The 25,442-nt window shown below is 42.1% G+C and overlaps 1 protein-coding gene across 1 annotated transcript; it reads left to right on the top strand.

Moving 5' to 3' along the window:
* The first annotated feature begins 344 nt into the window (after positions 1-344).
* LOC145097825 (hypersensitive-induced response protein 1-like) lies at positions 345-3,679 on the top strand. The gene is made up of 6 exons (XM_079035475.1): positions 345-480; positions 1,471-1,668; positions 1,765-1,885; positions 2,006-2,097; positions 2,168-2,264; positions 3,147-3,679. The coding sequence occupies exons 2-6, from the start codon at positions 1,480-1,482 to the stop codon at positions 3,506-3,508; spliced, it is 861 nt and encodes a 286-aa protein (XP_078891601.1). The 5' UTR covers positions 345-480; positions 1,471-1,479; the 3' UTR covers positions 3,509-3,679.
* Positions 3,680-25,442: the final 21,763 nt, after the last annotated feature.

Here is a 25,442-nt window from a genome sequence, read left to right as displayed (position 1 = left end):
ATGACTAAAATTGCAAAAATGAACTAAAAGCAGGGGACATTTTTGTAATTTACTCTATTTTATCTATACAAGTCAAAGTAAAAGATTTAATTAAAAAGAACATGGGCCAAATATTTGTAGAACGAGTCAAGCAGGTAGCAAGTGGGACGAATTATATCAATATGCATAACACCTTGAAATCACCTAAAATTTAAATTAGTATTCAAAAGTCGGAGGAATTATTTGAAAATTAAATATATGTTTCGGTGTCAAAGGTTGAAAAGCAATCTATTTTAAAACATTTCCAGTTGGCACCAAGGGGTATTTTCATCATTTTAAAAAACTTGGAATACACGCGAATCGTGCCAACGGCAGAGAAAATCTCGAAAGGCAGTTAACACCCGTACACTATATTCTGTACCAACAAAAACAAAACTCAGGCCGCTTTTCAAACTCATCTTCCTCTTCGATCTTCAAACGCTTAACGCGCCTAATCAAAACGTAAGTTCAATTCTTGCTTTTTATGGAATTGTTATTTGTTTCGTTTCTGAATCGATCTTATGGATGTTATAGATGTTTTATACTGATGAGTTGTTTCATTATAATGTACGGATTTTTTTTGTTTGTATTTTGTTGCATAAGTTAACCGTCTTAGATTCTTTTGTATTTTGATTGAGTAAGTTAATCGAAGTTCATTGTGTAATTCGATAAAATGTGCGAATTGTTCGGTTCATTCCTATTTTTGGATAAATTTTCTAGGGTTTTGTCTTTTGCTTTTTATGCAAGCATAACTTGTTTTCTTTTTGATGCTGATTAGTTTTTTTTTCATTATAATCTATAAAATTTTCTGTATTTCGATTGAATAAACTGTTTAAGAAATGTTTTGTATTTTCATTGCCTAAGTTAATCGAGTTTCATTGTGGTCCTAATTGTTTTGTTGATCTCTGTTTTGTTGCAATTTTTTTTATAGGGTTTTGACTTTCGCGCGTCTTTTTGGTTAATTCTAGAATTTTAACGTAAATTGGATGTAGAACGAATATTGCAATTTCATTGTTTCACACTGGAAAACTAACTGTGCATATGCTTCTGGTTGCGTCAATAGAGGATTAAACCTCTCTTTACTCGATTTACTGTTTCCCTATAGAAAAGATGCAAATAAGTCAAAAAACTTCCTACTTTCGATCATATTTATTTGATTTTCATAAGTCAAATCAAGTGGCAGATTCTGAATTCTGATCATCTTATCAACTATTCCTTCCCCTGACTTGATTTCGACATTGCCACTTTACTTGTACAAAATGTTTTTCCCTTGAAGTAACATTTTGTTTCAATCTCACATTCAAATAGTGGTCAAATTTTGTTTATAGTTGTATTTGAACATCTCTTAATGTATTTGAACATCTATTAATGTAATTGGAATCTTTGATATTCTACAACTATATACACTCCTAATTTTTACTCATATATATTGAGTCAATTTTTTGTTTTCAGATTTGAATCATGGGTCAGTGTTTTGGATGCATACAAGTGGGGCAATCCACTGTAGCTGTGAAAGAACATTTTGGCAAGTTTGATAAAGTACTTGAACCCGGTTGTCACTGTATGCCTTGGTGTTGTGGATACAAGTTGGCTGGAAAGCTCTCATTACGTGTGAATCAGCTTGATGTTCGTTGTGAAACAAAAACAAAGGTTTCATTTTTAGCATTTCTTTATCTTGAATTTTAATTTGATTGTTTCTATTTTTAAAATTTTCATCTTATGCAAACTATATTTGTTGAATTTCAGGACAATGTGTTTGTTACTGTGGTTGCTTCTGTTCAGTATCGTGCCTTGTCTGATAAGGCTTCTGATGCTTTCTACAAACTCTCAAACACCAAGCAACAAGTTCAAGCTTATGTCTTTGATGGTAAGATCCAATGGGTATATCAGTCATTCAATTATTATTATTATTATTATTTTTTGAGTTATTTGGTATTGCTTCTGACTTATGAACACACATTGTGTGTTTTTACATGAATGTTGTTAGTAATTAGGGCAAGTGTACCTAAGCTGCCATTGGATGATGTTTTCCTTCAGAAGAATGACATAGCTAGAGGTGTGGAAGAGGAGCTTGAAAAGGTAAATCGTATTTATTGCAACTTTTATGGTTTTGGAAATGTTTTATGCTTTTTGATTTTAATTTTTGTAGGCCATGTCTGGGTATGGTTTCGAAATTGTACAAACTTTGATCGTTGACATTGAGCCTGATCAACATGTTAAAAGATCGATGAATGAAATTAACGCAGGTATTCCTTAGTTTGATTTTCATAAAATCAATTACATTATTGAAAAATGAAAATTACTTTGGATTTGGAATATAATCAATTACGACATTGTGATTTGAAATATCTACCCAATTATAACAATTTCATTCCAATACAAAACGAATTACACTAGTATTTAAAGTAGGGTTAATATCGTAAACAACCCTATATTTTGGGTTTTTTTTCGAAATAAACCTCCACTTCATTTTTTTTTTCCAAAAGAAGACCTTGCATTTTTCAATTTTTTTCCTACCCTTTTAGTAGGTTTACCGGTTTTAGACAATTTTTCTTGAAAAAACCCACAAGTTTTTTGAATTACAGAAATCGTCCTTATGGTTTGGTCATAATTGCACGTTTGGTCCCTAACTTTATGTATGTAAGAGACGAAAAACACAATAAAATCAAACCAAAAGGATGATCCGAGTGCAAAAAAAAAGTTTGGGACCAAAGGTGCAATTTGACCAAACCATAGGGACGATTTCAGTAATTTACTATTTTGAAAAAAACCTTAGATTTTATTTTTCCGAGAAAACCCTCACGTCTAACAAAAAGAAAAAAAAAGTTTGAGGTTTTTCGGAAAAAGTTGTCTAAATCCGAAAGATTACCATTAAGCCTGTTAAAAGGGTCAAAAAAATGCAAGGTCTTTTTTAAGAAAAATAAAATAAAGGTGAGGTTTTAATTTGGAGAAAACCCAAAATATAGGGTGTTTTATGATAAATAAGAAGTTAAATTGTAACTACAATAAGAATAAAGTAAGTTGGTATTTCTTATAAATTGTTAACAAGAGTAAAGTAAGTTGCAAATTGTCATATAAACAAACAAAGAAACAAGAGTTAACATCTAGAATAATATATATAACAATAGCTGCAAGAATGAGAGTAGCTGCAAGCGAAAAGGCAGAAGCGGAGAAGATCCTACAAATCAAACGAGCAGAGGGAGAAGCAGAGTCGAAATACTTATCCGGGCTGGGTATTGCGAGGCAGCGCCAAGCAATCGTGGATGGGTTGAGGGACAGCGTGCTCGCGTTTTCGGAAAATGTCCCCGGGACATCTTCCAAAGACGTTATGGACATGGTGTTGTTGACACAGTACTTCGATACCATGAAAGAGATTGGAGCTTCTTCAAAATCCAATGCTGTCTTTCTGCCTCATGGCCCCGGTGCTGTTAAGGATATCGCTTCTCAAATCCGCGAGGGACTTCTTCAGGCTGAAAGTGTGGAAGCCTAGTTTTATGCTTTGTTGGATTTGTGTGAATAATAGTTATGTGGGCAATTGGACAATTATTATTATTATTATTAGGGTTTTATGACTGCGTAAACCAGTAAGATGCATGTAATTTGGGTATATTATTATATGGTTAGAAGTAAGTGTGTATATAATATGGTATTTCTTCTTGCTTCTTCTGTGTATACTTAATACTGTGTTTCGCTTATTAAAATCGACCGGGTACCTTACTCTAGATCTGGAACGGTTTCTAAAATTTGGACCAGAGTTGGTACTGATTCTCGATTTTTGGGTATTAGGCGTTTTTCCTTTTAGTAAAAAAAAAAAAAACAAAATTTCTGAAAGACCTTTTTGAGTATAAAAATTTACATGTAGTCTTAAAATACATTGTTTCCTTGTAGGTTTTTATAAGATGTGTTGGATTTGGCTTATCTATCTACATGTATTTGTTTAACTCAATCCAAGTAATCTTGTAAGCATATGTAACCATAGCCTGGTGGTGGTATAATTTTTGTTCTTCGATGGTGTCATATGAATACAACAAAATTTGATTCCATATGAATTCCTAATGCGTTAAGATTGGAGTTTGGTTAGCATCACCCTTTGAAGGTTTATTTAACTAGTCTCATATCAAAATCATAACCATTAATTAACCAGTTGATATGTTAGGCTTTCTATAATTCGATCTAGGGTTCTTTTACTATATATGGTACATTGTGTTCATCTATATTCACTATCTAAGGCCACTATGTATACTCACCATTTGGCCATTAAAAAGTATTGTTGTATCGCTACCAATACATCACTACTATCAAACCACTTTGCACTTGGTATTAGGGGTATTAAAAAATATCCGTATTCGAAAAACAATTCCAAAAAACCAAAATCCATTCCGAAAGAAATTGGAAGAGTGGAGACCGGAGACTAAACCCTAAATACATTAAAAATATCACATGTGTATATATACTTCAAATTTCGGATTATCCGAAAATCTGAAAATCGTCAATATCAATACCCAAATCTGAATCTGAAAACCGGGATATCCGAATTTCGGGTATCCGAAAATTCAAATATCTGATTTTTTGGATACTTGCAAATCAGATTTTCAGTATTTTGGATTGGTTTTTGGGATACGTATATTTTTGAACACCCCTTGTCTTTGGTATATCCACCACGCCACATCAACAAAATAATTTATTTTTACTATTCATGTAAGTAAACTATATTTTTTAATAACTAAAGGAAATAAAAACAATAGATTTTCATTAAACTAAAACCTTACATAGATTAAAATAATAATAAAAAAAAAACCCCAAAAAAATCAAAACATAGAAAAAAAAAAGTATACATTAATTTATATAAAAGGAAATTTATTTAGTACAAAATTTAATTTCCATCTTCAAAATCTTATATGAAAATTACACATCTCATACTAAGAATTGATATAGGAAAAGTGCTTAGGGTTAAGTTGGGATTCTTGGATGGTTTAAGTGCCACATCGATTACCTCAGAGTCGTTACTTCTATTTGGATGTGTGTTTTCGAATTCCTTGTAAATGTGGTTGAACTCGGTTATTTTTAACCTCATAGCATGTCATATTGACGAAAGTCCATTGAGATCCCGATAAACACCTTTTCTCATATCATTGTTGGCACAGGTCCTTAACAATAAACACACACAACACACACTAGTCACATATGTATCTGAAAGTAAACTTGTTGGGAGAAAGCTTCTCAATTCAATAAAAAATAGAGATACAAAACAAAGGAAATAAGACACTTATTTATACTAAACATGCACATGCATATCTCGTGATTTCCTATAAACTTGGTCAAACTTGACCTTTTCTATTGTGCACATTCTAAAACATGGGTATAATCCATTTATTTCAGCATGACTCAATCAAACACTCCTAGATCATTAACTAGATCCGACCCATGACCCGCTGAACTAACCGATTAACCAAACAATCACCCCCTTAATCGGTTGTTCACACCATTTGTTTACAAACAGCCTTTAATCACCCTCTTTTCATCTCGATTCAAGACCTTTCCCGGACACCCAACTTCCTCCTCGGTCACGTCCAAAGTCTTCATCCAATCCCTACTTTTCCCGGACAACGGACCTTCACCTCGGTCACGTACAAAGTCCTCCATACCCGGATATTGTTTGTCACCATACAAAATCCGTTTTCACCTAACACTTCTGTGAAACGAGAGTCGTCTTCCACCGATCAAGAAAACAAAGCAACCCGCTTTTCCCGTCTTCTTTCACCTGCAAAAACGAAACAAACCCAAAGCCACCTGCTTGACGGATCTTTTCTGTTCATTTTCTCATGCATCTCCGGTAACTCTCTCCATTTTCCGGTGACATACCCACAACCTACCGCCGGAATCACCACCTTGTCGGACACCACCAAAAACTAATGACATCCGCCAAAGAAACCCATCAGCTGACAAACCTTCTCCGCCATTAACCAGTGACGAACACCAACACCTTCATAGCATCTGTTTACCTTCGACCCACCGGCTGCTTCACTTGCAAACCTCGCCGATAACAGCTGCTAAGACCAGTTGTGATCAACCCACTACCGACAATCCATCACCCTCTTCACCTGAAACCCGGTTTCCTGCTGCATCTGCCTTGCAGCGAAGGGCTACCCCCTTTTGTGAAACCGACTCTCAAACCGGCCTTGTTCCTCTTCACGAGCCCTAAGCTCTGATACCAATTGTTGACACAGGTCCTTAACAATAAACACACACAACACACACTAGTCACGTATGTATCTGAAAGTAAACTTGTTAGGATAAAGCTTCTCAATTCAATAAAAAATAGAGATACATAACAAAGGAAATAAGACACCTATTTAGACTAAACATGCACATGCATATCTTGTGATTTCCTATAAACTTGGTCAAAGTTGACCTTTTCTGTTGTGCACATCCTAAAACATGTGTATAATCCCTTTATTTCAACATGACTCAATTAAACACTCCTAGATCATTAACTAGATCCGACCCATGACCCGCTGAACCAACCGATTAACCCAACAATCGTTGTGGAAGTGGTTTCAAATATATTACCAAAATATTTCTCTTTTTTACAAAGGATTGCCGGACACTGAAATCCAAACACGAGCTAACACAATTTCTTCTTTTTATCCCAAAGATTGTTCCATGGTATGTTTGTGTATGTATTTTGGTTTGTATAGTAAGAAGAAAAAAAATGGTATAAAAAATTATAGTAAAATGATTTATAGGAAATATGGATTTTTTTAAACTAGCTGTTAAAAGTCATAATTTATATTCTAATAAATGAATAGTTTTAATTTTTTTTTTGCCAATTGTCACTATAATATAATTTTTCATTAATATTATGATATTTGTCATGTAGATATATTAGACAACTCATTTCAAAATTCAAATTTATATTTTCTAATTATATGTTAAATTTGAAGTTATAATAACTTTAAAAATTTGATATATCTCTTAATTAATAATTTATTTAAAATGAATTATTATAAAAACTTATTAATAATTATAAATTTTTATTATAAAAGTTTAATTAATTTTTAATCATGGTTCCCACGATTTATAAACTAATAAATGAATAATCAAAAGAAATTAACATCAAACTCTCTCATGTAATTGGTGTATACAAACGTGGCCGATGCTCCACATATGCCACAAATGGTCTTGTGGTGACCAAGGGCCTAACAAGTTTTATGTGGGATGATCTAGGGTAAAAATAATTTTTTTTATTTGTTGTTAACAAAGTTAAGAAAATGTAATAAAAATAATTTTTTTTATTTGATTGAAATATATTACTCCTTCGTATACGTTACTTCTTCTTAACTTTGTTAAATCATCTACTCGCAAACCATATAAATCATTCTTTGATGTTTATGTTTTTTCTTAGAAATAAAAAAAGCTAAATCATCTATATCCATATTGATGGTTAGAACTTTGAGAAAATCAGTTGAGTTTGACGTTCAATGATTTGAAAGTTTTTGAATTTGTTGCTTCGTTAAAGTCTACTTGTATTTGAAAAGGATGGACCATCATAATCAATTTTAGAAGATGCCAATTAAATTCCATGAATATTCTTTAGCGTAATATTCTCTTCTAGTCTTCTACATGCCCCGATATAAAGACATTACTTGACACATACCATTTTGTTGTAACTAGTCCAAATATTTCATTTTCTATTAAAAGACAGATAAACATGTTAGATAACATTACACAATTAAATTATGAATCAAGTTATCACCATTTGTGTTCCATCTATATATTTTCGTTTTGATACTTTAGAAGTATCACATCACTGCCACTATTCCACCATATAGGAAATGATCACCACTCTACATCATCTTACTATACTTGTACTATATCTTACTATACTTGTACTATATGTATTAATGTGCTGTACATTTGAGAGAGAGAGAGAGAGAGAGAGAGAGAGAGAGAGAGAGAGAGAGAGAGAGAGAGAGAGAGAGAACCGTGGTCAGCAATGGTTCGAATCACAGCCGAACATGCCCATTACGCCACCCTTTGGGTGGTGTTCACTACCACAAGGCACACCAATTTTCCTCCCACTCCATATAGCCAAACTATGGTAAAGAAGATTAATAACACAAAGTTTATGAAACATTCAATAGTAAAGCAATCTTGGGTATGGCATATGTGTCACAAGTATCATGATCATTTTTCTCTACGTGGGTTTCAATGCATTTTTGAGTTGCGTGTGCTCAATATAATGGCATGGCGTGTGAAGTAATAACATGAATGACATGGACGTTGAATGACATTGACATTCTTGTTTTGCATTAATTTGGTTTGGTGCTTATACGTTGTTTTTATTACATTTTCTTAACTTTGTTAAGAAGAAGTAACGATCATACACCAATTGATACACAAAAGACAAACCAAGTGACAATCAAACAAAAGCGACATATGAATGATATAAAACCTTCAGAAGGAACATTGGTGCTTTTAAACAAGTAAGTGAACTAAAGACAAAATCAGTACCACATTTTATTTTTTGTTGTTATTTTAATAATATATCTGACTTGTTTGTGTAGATTATCTTATCTAACTGTAAAATGTTATTATAAACTTATATCAGTTGTAACAATTGACTTAGTGCGCTATTAAATGAATAAAATATATTTTAAAAAAATGTCCAAGTAATTGGTAAGCTATCTAGTTTAGAGTAAAGGACGATTTTAAGAAAGTGTTGTTACATTGCTATAGATCTCCAAGAACATAGGAAAGAAAACAAGATGAAGAAATTAATAAAATATGACATCTAATAGTTCTATATAATATTCTTACAAAGAGTTCTAAACAAACTCTAAAACCTATAAATATGAAACATTCCTAATATACGACTAACTTGATAATCAAACAAATAAGGTTTAGGATCATTAACAACCCCCTCCCCCCTCCCCGAGACGAAACTGATCTTCAACGAAAAGAACCTTCAAACTTTAGAAGACATAAGTCGAAAATAAGAAGTGTCAAAAGTCTCTAAGGACTAAATTCTGTCAAACGGCATAGAGAGAAAAACGATGAAAGTTCAAATCACCAAAAACGCTAAGGGATACGAACTTTCAAACTCAACACAAGTACCAAAAAAATACCTTTAAGGTATTATAAACACATCAAAGACGATTGTAACGATGCCAAACCGCTTGTACCAAAATGATCTTCATGTCATAGCAATAACATGCTTCCAAATACACTCACAAACTAAAATTGGTATCTTGCTAAAATAAGTCTCTATTCAAATTAGAGATGTGATATTAAAAAAGTAAAAACTTCAAACCAAATATCATACGACATAAACGTCTTTCGGCCAAAATACCAAAATACCTTTCAGTATCATAATACTTGAAAAATACCCTATGATATTCAAGTCCCTAAAATATCTTCCGGTTTTAAATGTTTGAAAGTACTTCTGTTTAGGGTAGATTAGCTTGTTAATATAGTTTGATTTTATGGTGTGGATTATTTGATTTGGTGAAAACTGTTTTGCTAAGCTTGTAATCGATCCTTATGTGTTGACAATAACTGTTTTTCTGTTAATTACCAAGTCTATTAAGTTGCATGAACATCCTCTTAATTACTTGTTTCATTTGATTTATGTGAAAACAACATTATATGTCTAGTATTAGTGAATATGAACAAAGGATTAATAATGTGTAAGCTTGTGTGATGAACAACCATACAAGATGTTGATTAAATTAGTCATTTAATTAGCTGAACTACAAATCTTACTTAACCCGAATCAAAATATTAGGAAATTTATTAGTTTAACTAATTGGCCATTGTTTAAATTAATTTGTTTTCTAAGGATTAGTAATAGTGAACATGAGTCTAATCACATTTATCGGTAGCCAATGAAAAAATAATCCATTGCACTTGCCATCAAATCAACTATAGAAACAAGTGAATCGAACCTAAATAGAAGTCTCTTTTAGTATTGAATCTAGTTATCTTCAATTTCCTTAGTTGTTAGTTGTTTTTGTTTAAGCATTAGTTAATTGATAAGTTTCTATTCTTGCAAAACTAGAGAAAACCCCTTCTTTTTATTGTTTGTTTTAATTAGGTAATTTTAGTATTTAATTTAGTTGTTACCGTTCCTGTGTTCGATACCCTACTTGCTTAAACTAAACTGCTATCGACAGGTACACTGCCTGCGTGTGTTTGTCTTTATTTGAGTTTGTTAGGATTAAAACTAGTTCGTTTAACATACATCATGTTATAGCTAGTATGCTAAGCATACTCATAGAGTACGCCCTGCGTACTAGCTAGGGACCAAAAAGATAAGGATTTTGCATTAAGGGGCTAAAAGGGAAACATACCAAATTATGAATATTACATTTTTCACATCAATCAAGAATCATTCAGTCAATCAGTCTTTCTTACATTCTTTTTGTTCTTAAGTTACTTTATGTAACATCCTATTCTGAATCGATTCATAGTCTGAGGTTGTGGCCCGAAGATCGGTTATTATAAGGATCAGGGCTTTTGAAAAGGTAAGATCTAGGCCCATTTGGGTGCGGGTGATGTATTAGAAGTGATCCAGGTGTTCGATTCGTGTTTTGGAGCGTAGGGGTATTTCGATAAAGTGTCAGTTCGGGCTTTTGTGGAAAATGGACTGTTTTTGGAAGGTCTTAAGAAAGGTATGAGTTGATAGAAGTGTAGGGCTTCTCGCTACCTTTCCGTAGATATAAGGATCGTCGGAATCGGGCTTATAATGAAGAAGTTATGGCCTTCGGAAGTTTCGTGGTTTTCAAGCTTAGCCGAGTACGCGGGGCGTACACAAAGCGTACGTGGGGCGTACTAGTGAAGAAGGCAGTACCCGGGGCATACCTTGGAGTACGCTGGGCGTACTGACCAGGAGAGTTGACTTTGACCAGGGGTAAAAGAGTCATTTTACCCCAATTCAGTTATTAGTGGTTGATTGAGTGTGTTTATGGAATTGTAGCCGGGGAGATACCGGAGAAGCAGCAGATAGCTTCCAGAGCCATACACACAGCAGCCAGTTCACGAGGTGAGTTTCCTTCCAGTAGGAACGGGTCTACGGCCACAATGCCGGCCCGTTTAGTTAACAGTAGTTCCGGACTTCAGTCCGATGCAGTAGTTGGAGTGCTTGATGTCTTTGTGATTCAAGCATGTTTTGTGTTATGTGTTCCGGAATTCGGTCTGATGCAGTATATGTGTTATGTTAGCGAATACGTGTTTATGATATGTTATGTTCAGACAGTTCCGGACTTCGGTCCGATGCAGTTAGTTCCGGACTCCGGTCCGATGAAGGGGACAAGGTCCCAGTCAGTTCCGGACTTTGGTCCGATGCACCTAGTTCCGGACTTCGGTCCGATGCAGTGGGCAAGGCCCAGTATGCGCTTTATTTGTTATTGTGTGGTATGTGGTAGTTTGGGGGAGCTCACTAAGCTTCGTGCTTACGATTTCAGTTTTTGGTTTCAGGTACTTCCGCAAGTAAAGGGAAGAGCTCGGGATGATGGCATCGCACACACCACAACTTCAGTTTTGTCCTGGGAGTCGATTTAGTTTCTTAGATATGTTTTGATACAGTTGTGACATAGTTTTTCTCACAGTATTTTAGTGTAACAGCCCGGAATTTCAAATATTAATATAATTATGATTGGGGGGTGTTTTAAGAGGGGACTCGGCGAGTAGGAGCCTAGACTCGCCGAGTAGGATCACAGACTTGGTCGCGGGATCGCGACTGGACTCGACGAGTCCAGATATGGACTCGGCGAGTCGACGCTATTCAGCGGAAACCCTAGCCGTTTGGTTTTGGAACGTATATAAGGCACTTATAGGCCGTCATTGTCCGTATTTAGTCGACTGAGAAGAACCCTAAGCGGCTGTGGGCATCTAGAGCAAGATTGAAGGCCATTGGTGATTTGAAGAGATTGTGGTGCAAGGAGGAGGGGAGTCTTGGCTAAAGGAACTGCAAGGGATTCGAGTTCTGAGGTTTGGGGACACAGAGAGTGCGTTATTCAGGTAATATTTCGGATCATTTCTGTTATATTGATGTGCGTATGGATCTAGGGTTTATGGAACCTATTTGGTGATTAGATGGATTATTGCCTTGTTACCCAAACGAATATAACCCTGTATTAGGACCTTTAGAGGTCCAGAAGGTCCCATGTTTGTGTATTTCGGAACCATGCGTATCTCAGGAAGCAGTTTGATCGACTGCATGGCATGGACTCGCCGAGTCTGATGAACAGACTCGGCGAGTAGCTTGAAGATTGACGGGGACTCGTCGAGTTGTTCTTCAGACTCGGCGAGTTGAGTCGGGGTGGCCCCGCGATTCTTCCAGGAGTAACTCGTCGAGTAAAAAGGGGATACTCGACGTGTAGAAAGGGTGTCTTAAGGAATCGGTGAGTTAAGGGCGAGTGGACTCAGAGTCGTTGAACTCGGCGAGTCTTGGGGTGACTCGGCGAGTTAGGTCGCGGGTTGAGTGAATTTCTAAGCATGGGGACTCGGCGAGTAGGGTCAGTCAGGGGTTGACTTTGACCTTGTCTTCGACCAAGGATTGACCAGTGGTTCCAGGGGTATTTTGGTAATTGTTGTTTATCGTTTGAGTTCAGTGCATTGGTGGCTATCCAGAGGTGGAGATCGTATCAGTGATCGGAGCAGCTTGAGCTATCTGTTCAGTCGGCAGTTTCGAGGTGAGTTATCCTCACTATATCGCTAGGGTTTATGGCACCAATGCCAACCCTTTTATCGGATGGAAATCCGGGTAGTTGTCAGTTGTTATATGTTATGGGCCGGAAGGCATTACTATGTGGACCGGAAGGTCATGGCCTGGAAGGGCGTATGTATGCATTTAGTATGTTGACTGATTCATAGGGTAATGTTATGCTAGTGACCGGCCAGACCGGTATCTTGTTTAGAGTAATGCTATGATATGTGATCTGTTGATCGATTGTTGTCTATGAACTGCTATATGATTATTTGTTATGTTATATATGCATTTTATGCTTATGGGCCGGAAGGCGATATGTTATGGGCCGGAAGGCAATATGTTGTGTGATGGACCGGAAGGTCGGCGTGGGTAGGACCAGAAGGTTTACCCAGCAGGGACGGAAGTCCCCTGAGACACATGGACCGGAAGGTCAGGGCCTGGAAAGGCGTATATGTGGTTGGTATTCTGGGGGTATCTCACTAAGCTTTCGGGCTTACAGTTGTGGTTTTATGTTTCAGGTTCTCAAGAGTCTGTGGCAAGGCAAAGGCGTGATCGTACCGTTCCTCGCGTTGGTGTTTTATGATATGAACCTGGGAAAATACTTTGTTAAATAATGTATTGAAAACCTTTTTGTAACAACGTGATTAAAATGAGTGGTTTTTGAAAAGTTTTAATTGTTTTGAAATTTTGGATGTTACAAGTTGGTATCAGAGCCTTGGTTTGAGTGAATTGGGGAAACATTCGTGTGACTCCAGTCTCAAATCGAGGAGGATTTTAAAATGAGAAATTAAAATGGTTTTCAAATTTGGTAAAAGGAGGACGCGGAGGTACGATCAGTCGGAGCCAGTAAGTAACCCCAAGATACCATACATGATATTTGTTTATTTGGGCTTGATAGAACAGCATGCTAGAGTTAGGCTAGGGATCTTCAGGAATTCATGATAATGTTGCCTGATATGTGATGCCTGTAGCCTAGGGTCCCTTATGGGATGTTCTCAGTGTTCCTCTAGTGGTGAGGGTTGATAGTTGTTATGCATGTTCCCTAGGGTATTGTGGTAGTACTTCATACAAATATGGGTAGGTGTGGAAGGTAGTATGGGCCCGTACTACTGAAAGCACAGGACCCATACGCGTATCAGGGAAACCATGGTCTCTAGGGTAGGGTTGCGAGAGTTGGATCCCAGGATTTTGGGAAGTGTCTGAGAGTGGTAGGGTGTCTTCATTATGGAGATCTCGAGGCATGATGATAGTGGATCCGGATCAGGATCGGGAGCTGGAGAGCGAGTTCCGGGTGGATCGGTACCGTCTGAGGTTATCGATCAGACGAGCACGAACGAGTTGGACGCGAAGGTTCGCAAGATCCTGCGTGATGAGGTTGCTGCATTGTTACGGGCTGAGTTGCCGGAATTGTTTGGGTCGATCAGGACCGCCATGGTTGAGTAGTTTGATGAGCGATATGCGGCTCTCGCAGAGACGGCTGCCGCGGCGGCTACAGCGGCTGTAGCAGCGGCAAAGGGAAGACCTAACCGGGGTTTTCAGTATCGGGACTTTTTTTTTATACGAAGCCTCCCACATTTGATGGAGTTCAGGACCCGATTGTTGCTATGAGATGGTTATCAGACATGGAGGGGTGTTTCTCCACGAGTTTATGCCCTGTTGATCAGAGGGTGAGGTGTGCTCTGAACCTATTGAGGCTCGAGGCGAAGGATTGGTGGAGATTGACCACGGGGTCATATTTCGATGCGCAGGGGGCTGCGGTTTCAGGGGATCGATTCAGAGAGATGTTCAGTACTCGCTATGTTCCGCGAGATGGGAGGGGGAGATTGGCTCGGGAGTTCCTTGGGCTGAAGCAGGATTCGGACTCGGTGACTGAGATCACCAGGATGTTTATTGAGAGGGCGATGTTTTGCCCTGGGTTCGCTTCGGAGCAGGCTCAGATGTCCCGATATCTGAGTATGCTCAAGGGGGATATCAGACAGTTCGTGTCTGCGCAGAGGTGCGAGACCTTGTTGGAGTTGCAGGAGGCCGCCATGTGGCGAGAGTTAGAGGTTGAGTTGCAGTTACGTGAGCTGAGGCAGGCCCCGATGCAGTCGCAGTCGGCGCCGAAACGGTCCAGGACCGTAGATGTTAGAATGGGGGATCGGAGTGGCCACACTTGTGGGAAGTGTGGGAGGGATTACACCAGAGTTGCTGGTCCGGTGGTGCATGCCGCAAGTGCGGATAAGAGGGGCACTATGCGCGGGACTGTCGGCAGTCAGTGCCGATTCGGGATTTGAGGATTTGTTATCATTGACAGCAGATTGGACATTTGAGGGTCAACTGTCCACAGCTTTCTGCAGGACCGGTGCAGGCTCTAGCATCGACCACCTTGAGGAGTTCAGGTGGAGGACAGGTTGGAGCGGAGCCCCAAGGGCTCAGGGTCGTGCTTATCTGCTTGCGGCAGAGGGAGACGGAGCAGTGCCGGAGACAGCTGCGAGTATGATGCTTTCTTGATGTCTTGATTAGCTTGCGTTGATTGTGGCGTATTGGTTGTGCTGGTAGTGTGGATTTCGATGCGGTATTCGTTGTTTCGCGGGTTTGGCATGGTTATGGATTGGTGTTTCAGGTTTTCGCTTTGGCATTCGTTGTTCCCTAATGGTTTGATATGGTTATAGTTTGGTGTTTTGGTGCCGGTAGCCTTGTGCGGTTTTCGATGTGGTATTCATCCTTTGGCAGGTTGTGGGTTTGGTTACGGATTATTGTTGGGAATTCCGTTGGTTATCGTTCGTGAGGGTTGTTAGTGGAGATGCAGCACTGGGTTGAATGTCGGGTAGCATCTGTAGTCGTAGAGTGGACAATTGAAAGACCGGATTCTTTTGGAGTGGGTTGATCAAGGAGGAGATGTGTTTTGCTGAGGGTTGCTTATGCTTGTGGGAAGCAGTCAGTGTGTAAATGTTCTCTTTGTGCAGGATTGTTCTGAAAGGTCGCTAATGACGATCGGTGGCAGTTAGTCAGTGCTTTAGTGGGGGAGAATTGGAGAATTCTACGGGAGATCGATGAGTATGTGAGGATGCTTAGCTGTTGGGATTCAGCAGTGTTTGTCAGCTCGGAGTATAGGCCGACGAGAGCGAGTGTCGGGTATGCGGGGCGGGATACAGACCTAGGGTATTGGATTGTGGAGGTCTGAGAGAAGGCCGGGATCAAGCTTGAGTAAGTAACCGGGGTTATGCGATCAGAGTATTTGTATGTTTGAGGTACGTGATGGGTTGTACTGCATTAATCCCACGGGATTATGTTGTGCATGTTTCTAGAGCTGGAACCGGAAGGTTCCCAGAGTTAGAACCTGAGGGTTCGCAGAGGTTGGGTGTACGGACCCACAGAGATATAGCCTCGAGTGGCTAGTATGTGATGAGAGTCGGTCCAGTCATGCTGGAGACTCTGTTGGTATTGTTGGATCAGTTTGAGATTGCGGATCGTGTATGTTGCAGTATGATTGCATTGGAAGGTCTGGCCCCGGGTTAGTGATCTTGTTTAGCTGAGGCAGTGGTTTTGATGAGTGGAGAGAGTGCATGGGATGGAGAGCCCTTGTAATGAGAACCAGAGTATGTGAATAGCGGTTACGCAAAAAGGGTGGTGTCGCTTGGGGCAAGCACCGTGGCACCAGTTGGAGTGGCATTATGGCCAAGAGGGTCCCTTGGAAGGAAAAGAGAAAGGTGTGTAACTCCGAAGGGGAGTACAAGTTCACGAGAATGAAAGCTGCAGAGCAGAGTTATGATTAGAGTCTTTCAAGTATGGCTTCGAGCATCGTGTTCGCGGCAGCGAAGTAGGAACCCATCCGGTTTGGAGATGTCTGTTGAGGCTCAGAAGGGATGCAGGGGGAGAGAGAATCTTAAATTCTCAGTGTGATTCTGATCAGAGTGTAGGATGGATGTAGTGGTTCATCTTGGGAGATGTTCGAGGATATCATCAGTGTACCGGGTCTTCCAACCTGCGGGCGTTGGGGCTCGTTCATCAGGTGTACGTGATTGCAAGAGGGGAACTTGTGAGAGTTGATCTGAGAGTGAGAATGGATCTCTCAGTCGGTACGGAATGGGCAAAGTGGGCTTTGGATCGGGGATCTGGTGGTTCATGGTTTCTTAACCCTTATGGGTCGAGTGATTGTCGAGATTTAGAGCAGAGTTGCATCTTGGGTAATTCTCGGTTACAGAGAGCGATGGACAGTACAGAGATCGGGCTTCAGTCGACAGAGCAGATTCAGCAGATGAGGCAGAGGCTATTGACCGCCTAGAGCCGACAGGAAAGTTATGCAGACAGACGCCAGTCCGAGCTTGAGTTTCAGGTCGGTGACTTCGTACTCCTGAAGGCCTCTCCTTGGAGAGGAGTGATTCGATTCAAGAAGAGGGGCAAGTTGGGGCCCCGGTATATTGGGCCTTTTCATGTGATTGTGGGGGTAGGCCTGAGGGTCTATCGGTTGGAGTTGCCCACGGATTTGAGACAAATCCACGATATTTTCCATGTATCGCAATTGAGGAAGTATATAGCCGAGGAGTCGGCAGTGGTTCCATTAGGAGGCATTCAGGTGGGTGCAAGCCTGAATTACACCGGGAGGCCAGTGGTCATCAGAGAACTGAAGATCAAGGTTTTGAGGAATAAGGAGATACCTCTGGTGTTAGTTCAGTGGCAGCACCGGAGGGGATCGGAAATGAACTGTGATCTGGAACGTGATATGTGGGAGCAGCATCCGGGGCTATTTTTCAGAGTGAGACTTCGAGGGCGAAGTTTAGTTCTAGTGGGGGAGAGTTGTAACAGCCCGGAATTTCAAATATTAATATAATTATGATTGGGGGGTGTTTTAAGAGGGGACTCGGCGAGTAGGAGCCTAGACTCGCCGAGTAGGATCGCAGACTTGGTCGCGGGATCGCGACTGGACTCGACGAGTCTAGATATGGACTCGGCGAGTCGACGCTGTTCAGCGGAAACCCTAGCCGTTTGGTTTTGGAACGTATATAAGGCACTTATAGGCCGTCATTGTCCGTCTTTAGTCGACTGAGAAGAACCCTAAGCGGCTGTGGGCATCTAGAGCAAGATTGACGGCCATTGGTGATTTGAAGAGATTGTGGTGCAAGGAGGAGGGGAGTCTTGGCTAAAGGAACTGCAAGGGATTCGAGTTCTGAGGTTTGGGGACACAGAGAGTGCGTTATTCAGGTAATATTTCGGATCATTTCTGTTATATTGATGTGCGTATGGATCTAGGGTTTATGGAACCCATTTGGTGATTAGATGGATTATTGCCTTGTTACCCAAACGAATATAACCCTGTATTAGGACCTTTAGAGGTCCAGAAGGTCCCATGTTTGTGTATTTCGGAACCATGCGTATCTCAGGAAGCAGTTTGATCGACTGCATGGCATGGACTCGCCGAGTCTGATGAACAGACTCGGCGAGTAGCTTGAAGATTGACGGGGACTCGTCGAGTTGTTCTTCAGACTCGGCGAGTTGAGTCGGGGTGGCCCCGCGATTCTTCCAGGAGTAACTCGTCGAGTAAAAAGGGGATACTCGACGTGTAGAAAGGGTGTCTTAAGGAATCGGTGAGTTAAGGGCGAGTGGACTCAGAGTCGTTGAACTCGGCGAGTCTTGGGGTGACTCGGCGAGTTAGGTCGCGGGTTGAGTGAATTTCTAAGCATGGGGACTCGGCGAGTAGGGTCAGTCAGGGGTTGACTTTGACCTTGTCTTCGACCAAGGATTGACCAGTGGTTCCAGGGGTATTTTGGTAATTGTTGTTTATCGTTTGAGTTCAGTGCATTGGTGGCTATCCAGAGGTGGAGATCGTATCAGTGATCGGAGCAGCTTGAGCTATCTGTTCAGTCGGCAGTTTCGAGGTGAGTTATCCTCACTATATCGCTAGGGTTTATGGCACCAATGCCAACCCTTTTATCGGATGGAAATCCGGGTAGTTGTCAGTTGTTATATGTTATGGGCCGGAAGGCATTACTATGTGGACCGGAAGGTCATGGCCTGGAAGGGCGTATGTATGCATTTAGTATGTTGACTGATTCATAGGGTAATGTTATGCTAGTGACCGGCCAGACCGGTATCTTGTTTAGAGTAATGCTATGATATGTGATCTGTTGATCGATTGTTGTCTATGAACTGCTATATGATTATTTGTTATGTTATATATGCATTTTATGCTTATGGGCCGGAAGGCGATATGTTATGGGCCGGAAGGCAATATGTTGTGTGATGGACCGGAAGGTCGGCGTGGGTAGGACCAGAAGGTTTACCCAGCAGGGACGGAAGTCCCCTGAGACACATGGACCGGAAGGTCAGGGCCTGGAAAGGCGTATATGTGGTTGGTATTCTGGGGGTATCTCACTAAGCTTTCGGGCTTACAGTTGTGGTTTTATGTTTCAGGTTCTCAAGAGTCTGTGGCAAGGCAAAGGCGTGATCGTACCGTTCCTCGCGTTGGTGTTTTATGATATGAACCTGGGAAAATACTTTGTTAAATAATGTATTGAAAACCTTTTTGTAACAACGTGATTAAAATGAGTGGTTTTTGAAAAGTTTTAATTGTTTTGAAATTTTGGATGTTACAAGTTGGTATCAGAGCCTTGGTTTGAGTGAATTGGGGAAACATTCGTGTGACTCCAGTCTCAAATCGAGGAGGATTTTAAAATGAGAAATTAAAATGGTTTTCAAATTTGGTAAAAGGAGGACGCGGAGGTACGATCAGTCGGAGCCAGTAAGTAACCCCAAGATACCATACATGATATTTGTTTATTTGGGCTTGATAGAACAGCATGCTAGAGTTAGGCTAGGGATCTTCAGGAATTCATGATAATGTTGCCTGATATGTGATGCCTGTAGCCTAGGGTCCCTTATGGGATGTTCTCAGTGTTCCTCTAGTGGTGAGGGTTGATAGTTGTTATGCATGTTCCCTAGGGTATTGTGGTAGTACTTCATACAAATATGGGTAGGTGTGGAAGGTAGTATGGGCCCGTACTACTGAAAGCACAGGACCCATACGCGTATCAGGGAAACCATGGTCTCTAGGGTAGGGTTGCGAGAGTTGGATCCCAGGATTTTGGGAAGTGTCTGAGAGTGGTAGGGTGTCTTCATTATGGAGATCTCGAGGCATGATGATAGTGGATCCGGATCAGGATCGGGAGCTGGAGAGCGAGTTCCGGGTGGATCGGTACCGTCTGAGGTTATCGATCAGACGAGCACGAACGAGTTGGACGCGAAGGTTCGCAAGATCCTGCGTGATGAGGTTGCTGCATTGTTACGGGCTGAGTTGCCGGAATTGTTTGGGTCGATCAGGACCGCCATGGTTGAGTAGTTTGATGAGCGATATGCGGCTCTCGCAGAGACGGCTGCCGCGGCGGCTACAGCGGCTGTAGCAGCGGCAAAGGGAAGACCTAACCGGGGTTTTCAGTATCGGGACTTTTTTTTTATACGAAGCCTCCCACATTTGATGGAGTTCAGGACCCGATTGTTGCTATGAGATGGTTATCAGACATGGAGGGGTGTTTCTCCACGAGTTTATGCCCTGTTGATCAGAGGGTGAGGTGTGCTCTGAACCTATTGAGGCTCGAGGCGAAGGATTGGTGGAGATTGACCACGGGGTCATATTTCGATGCGCAGGGGGCTGCGGTTTCAGGGGATCGATTCAGAGAGATGTTCAGTACTCGCTATGTTCCGCGAGATGGGAGGGGGAGATTGGCTCGGGAGTTCCTTGGGCTGAAGCAGGATTCGGACTCGGTGACTGAGATCACCAGGATGTTTATTGAGAGGGCGATGTTTTGCCCTGGGTTCGCTTCGGAGCAGGCTCAGATGTCTCGATATCTGAGTATGCTCAAGGGGGATATCAGACAGTTCGTGTCTGCGCAGAGGTGCGAGACCTTGTTGGAGTTGCAGGAGGCCGCCATGTGGCGAGAGTTAGAGGTTGAGTTGCAGTTACGTGAGCTGAGGCAGGCCCCGATGCAGTCGCAGTCGGCGCCGAAACGGTCCAGGACCGTAGATGTTAGAATGGGGGATCGGAGTGGCCACACTTGTGGGAAGTGTGGGAGGGATTACACCAGAGTTGCTGGTCCGGTGGTGCATGCCGCAAGTGCGGATAAGAGGGGCACTATGCGCGGGACTGTCGGCAGTCAGTGCCGATTCGGGATTTGAGGATTTGTTATCATTGACAGCAGATTGGACATTTGAGGGTCAACTGTCCACAGCTTTCTGCAGGACCGGTGCAGGCTCTAGCATCGACCACCTTGAGGAGTTCAGGTGGAGGACAGGTTGGAGCGGAGCCCCAAGGGCTCAGGGTCGTGCTTATCTGCTTGCGGCAGAGGGAGACGGAGCAGTGCCGGAGACAGCTGCGAGTATGATGCTTTCTTGATGTCTTGATTAGCTTGCGTTGATTGTGGCGTATTGGTTGTGCTGGTAGTGTGGATTTCGATGCGGTATTCGTTGTTTCGCGGGTTTGGCATGGTTATGGATTGGTGTTTCAGGTTTTCGCTTTGGCATTCGTTGTTCCCTAATGGTTTGATATGGTTATAGTTTGGTGTTTTGGTGCCGGTAGCCTTGTGCGGTTTTCGATGTGGTATTCATCCTTTGGCAGGTTGTGGGTTTGGTTACGGATTATTGTTGGGAATTCCGTTGGTTATCGTTCGTGAGGGTTGTTAGTGGAGATGCAGCACTGGGTTGAATGTCGGGTAGCATCTGTAGTCGTAGAGTGGACAATTGAAAGACCGGATTCTTTTGGAGTGGGTTGATCAAGGAGGAGATGTGTTTTGCTGAGGGTTGCTTATGCTTGTGGGAAGCAGTCAGTGTGTAAATGTTCTCTTTGTGCAGGATTGTTCTGAAAGGTCGCTAATGACGATCGGTGGCAGTTAGTCAGTGCTTTAGTGGGGGAGAATTGGAGAATTATACGGGAGATCGATGAGTATGTGAGGATGCTTAGCTGTTGGGATTCAGCAGTGTTTGTCAGCTCGGAGTATAGGCCGACGAGAGCGAGTGTCGGGTATGCGGGGCGGGATACAGACCTAGGGTATTGGATTGTGGAGGTCTGAGAGAAGGCCGGGATCAAGCTTGAGTAAGTAACCGGGGTTATGCGATCAGAGTATTTGTATGTTTGAGGTACGTGATGGGTTGTACTGCATTAATCCCACGGGATTATGTTGTGCATGTTTCTAGAGCTGGAACCGGAAGGTTCCCAGAGTTAGAACCTGAGGGTTCGCAGAGGTTGGGTGTACGGACCCACAGAGATATAGCCTCGAGTGGCTAGTATGTGATGAGAGTCGGTCCAGTCATGCTGGAGACTCTGTTGGTATTGCTGGATCAGTTTGAGATTGCGGATCGTGTATGTTGCAGTATGATTGCATTGGAAGGTCTGGCCCCGGGTTAGTGATCTTGTTTAGCTGAGGCAGTGGTTTTGATGAGTGGAGAGAGTGCATGGGATGGAGAGCCCCTGCAATGAGAACCAGAGTATGTGAATAGCGGTTACGCAAAAAGGGTGGTGTCGCTTGGGGCAAGCACCGTGGCACCAGTTGGAGTGGCATTATGGCCAAGAGGGTCCCTTGGAAGGAAAAGAGAAAGGTGTGTAACTCCGAAGGGGAGTACAAGTTCACGAGAATGAAAGCTGCAGAGCAGAGTTATGATTAGAGTCTTTCAAGTATGGCTTCGAGCATCGTGTTCGCGGCAGCGAAGTAGGAACCCATCCGGTTTGGAGATGTCTGTTGAGGCTCAGAAGGGATGCAGGGGGAGAGAGAATCTTAAATTCTCAGTGTGATTCTGATCAGAGTGTAGGATGGATGTAGTGGTTCATCTTGGGAGATGTTCGAGGATATCATCAGTGTACCGGGTCTTCCAACCTGCGGGCGTTGGGGCTCGTTCATCAGGTGTACGTGATTACAAGAGGGGAACTTGTGAGAGTTGCTCTGAGAGTGAGAATGGATCTCTCAGTCGGTACGGAATGGGCAAAGTGGGCTTTGGATCGGGGATCTGGTGGTTCATGGTTTCTTAACCCTTATGGGTCGAGTGATTGTCGAGATTTAGAGCAGAGTTGCATCTTGGGTAATTCTCGGTTACAGAGAGCGATGGACAGTACAGAGATCGGGCTTCAGTCGACAGAGCAGATCTCGAGGCATGATGATAGTGGATCCGGATCAGGATCGGGAGCTGGAGAGCGAGTTCCGGGTGGATCGGTACCGTCTGAGGTTATCGATCAGACGAGCACGAACGAGTTGGACGCGAAGGTTCGCGAGATCCTGCGTGATGAGGTTGCTGCATTGTTAAGGACGAGCCTTTTACTCGAAAGATTATCTGAAAGATTATCTGAGCCTCATCACATGTGATGGTATTCAGGTGATGGCTAATTAGCATTATAAGGAGGCCTTCAGCAGCTGAGGACTAGTTTGAGTGGAGTCAGAGATTTCCCTAGGGCAAGCCTAGGATGATAGTAGCAGAGATCAGTAGTAGTAGTAGTGACTTGGTGGAGTCAAGGCAGTTCTTGAGGAAAGTACGGATAGATGTGGAAGGTAGTATTGGCACGTACTACTGAAAGTAGAGGATCCGTACTCGAATCAAGGAAGGCTGAGGCAAGACCAGGAAGCTAGTAGTAGTATCAATGATCCCTTGTGATATTTCAATTTTCTGATGTTGCCATGATGTGTTTTAGAATGGTGGTTTTGCGTTCGAGGCTAGCAGACAGCAGTACCGGTGCCGAGGAGGGATCAGGATCAGGCTCGGGGGCCGAGCGTATGGATGAGCAGACCATAGAGTTTCTTTCTTCAGATATTACTCGTATCATACTGGAGCAGACTCCTGTGATCTTCGGTTCGATCAAGGAGGGTATCCTAGAGCTGATGGATGAGAGGTTGGGCACCTTCCGTGCCGAGGTGGCGGCCATGATGGGGTCGCGCACACTTACGTTCAGGGAGTTCAGGGCATGTGGAGCTCCAGATTACCACGAGGCGCGGGACCCCATAGCGAGTACTAGATGGTTGGTGGATGTGGCCAACGCTTTCCGCACGAGCAGGTGTCCTGAGGGGGACAAGGTTAGATTGGCGTCCTGTCTTCTAAAGGGCAGGGCACGGGATTGGTGGGAAGAGGTCGGACATACCATTGGAGATGATGCAGCACTAGATGCCATGACCTGGGCTGATTTCTCTACCAGGTTCAGGGTGGACTTTGCACCGGTTATTGAGGTGCAGCACTTAGCTAGAGAGTTTCAGGACCTCACCCAGACTACAGAGACGGTGGCGGAGATCACCGCCAAGTTCAGGGAGAGGGCTATTCTCGTTCCTTAGTATGCAGCCGATGAGGAGATGAAGAAGGCCCGTTATCATGAGATGTTGCGGAGCGATATTCGCTAGTTTGTGAGCCGGTCCAGCTGTAAAATGTTGGATGACATGATTGCTAGGGCTCGGGAGAGGGAGATTGACCTTGAGATGGAGAAGAAGAGGAAACCGGAATCGGTTTCGGGTACAGGTAGTTCGGGCAAAAAGCCCAAGGTTTCAGATCACAGATCCAGGAGTCAGCAGAGCCACGGTCGATGTGGCAAGTGTGGGAGATTGCACGATGGGGTGTGCAAGGCAGGGAGTTCCGGCTGCTACAAGTGTGGTCGGACTGGGCATTTGAGCAGGGATTGTACGGCCCCTGCTACCGCCATTGCAGCATCAAATCTGATTTGCTTTCAGTGCAATCAGAGGGGACATAAAAAGTCCCAGTGTCCGAGTTTAGCTGCAGTAGGGAAGGTAGCTGCACCTGCCCCTGCTACTTTGAGAATTACAGATGGCCGGCAGGGTCGGGCTGAGGCACCAGTGGCGAAGAGTAGAGCTTTTCAGATGACAGTTGAGGAGGCACGAGTGACTCCTGATGTGGTGACGGGTATGTATCTTCCCTTCATCTCTATATTATTATTGATTGATTATTGCTTATGATTATATGTTTTGTATAGGGTCGTTCTCTGTGAACGACATTTCTGCTACAGTATTATTTGATTCGGAGGCTACCCGATCGTTTGTATCGCTAGCGCTTAGCAAGAGATTTAGTAGAGCTCTAGGGGAGCTGGATTGCCCACTAGAGGCTGAGATAGCAGATGACAGGACCGTGAGGGTCGCCAGAGTGCATAGAGGATATTCTCTTCAGTTGTTCAACGAGCAGTTTTCGGGGGACTTGGTCCCTATTCCCCTGCGAGGGAATAAGTGTTGGAATAGTGTCTAAGGCTGTAACTATATCCGGTTGTGCATGGTCCTTTTGGGTTGCCTTCACCATAGCAACTTGATAGGATGATTTATTAAGAGAGAATAAATATTATTAATATATTATGAGAATAATATAATGAATAATATATTTGTTATTTGATTAATATAAGTCATAGAATTAATTAGAATTAATTTGGTGACTTAAAGAGATTAATTAAATAAAGGGGTATAAACTGTCAATTGTTTGATAGTTAAGCTTTAGACTGTAAATCCATTAGGATATGGTTTGGACGGATTCTAAGAGCTTTAGGAGAGCTAAGATCGTCCATATGCTTATCTAGGAATGGATTTGGATAGCCTTGAGAGAAGATTATCCAATTAGGGTTTAGGTTGTAACCCTTAAGGAGTCTACAAGTATAAATAGACCCTATGGCTGATGGAATTCGACACTTGACTTAAAGTAAGGAACCTCTGGTCGAAATTCCTCCCCTCTCCTCTCTCCCAAATCATCCTCTTTGCTTTGGTGTTTGTAAGCC

Source organism: Lactuca serriola, chromosome 4 (assembly GCF_051521515.1).
Source record: "Lactuca serriola cultivar US96UC23 chromosome 4, Lser_US96UC23_V15, whole genome shotgun sequence".
In the NCBI taxonomy this organism is placed as follows: Eukaryota; Viridiplantae; Streptophyta; class Magnoliopsida; order Asterales; family Asteraceae; genus Lactuca; species Lactuca serriola.
This window is presented reverse-complemented; position numbering and strand designations above follow the sequence as displayed.

Coding starts and splice junctions, on each gene's coding strand:
- LOC145097825 (XM_079035475.1), top strand. CDS start 1,480: ATGGGTCAGTGTTTTGGATGCATACAAGTGGGGCAATCCACTGTAGCT. Junction 1,669..1,764: donor GTTGTGAAACAAAAACAAAG/GTTTCATTTTTA, acceptor GTTGAATTTCAG/GACAATGTGTTTGTTACTGT. Junction 2,265..3,146: donor GATGAATGAAATTAACGCAG/GTATTCCTTAGT, acceptor ATATAACAATAG/CTGCAAGAATGAGAGTAGCT.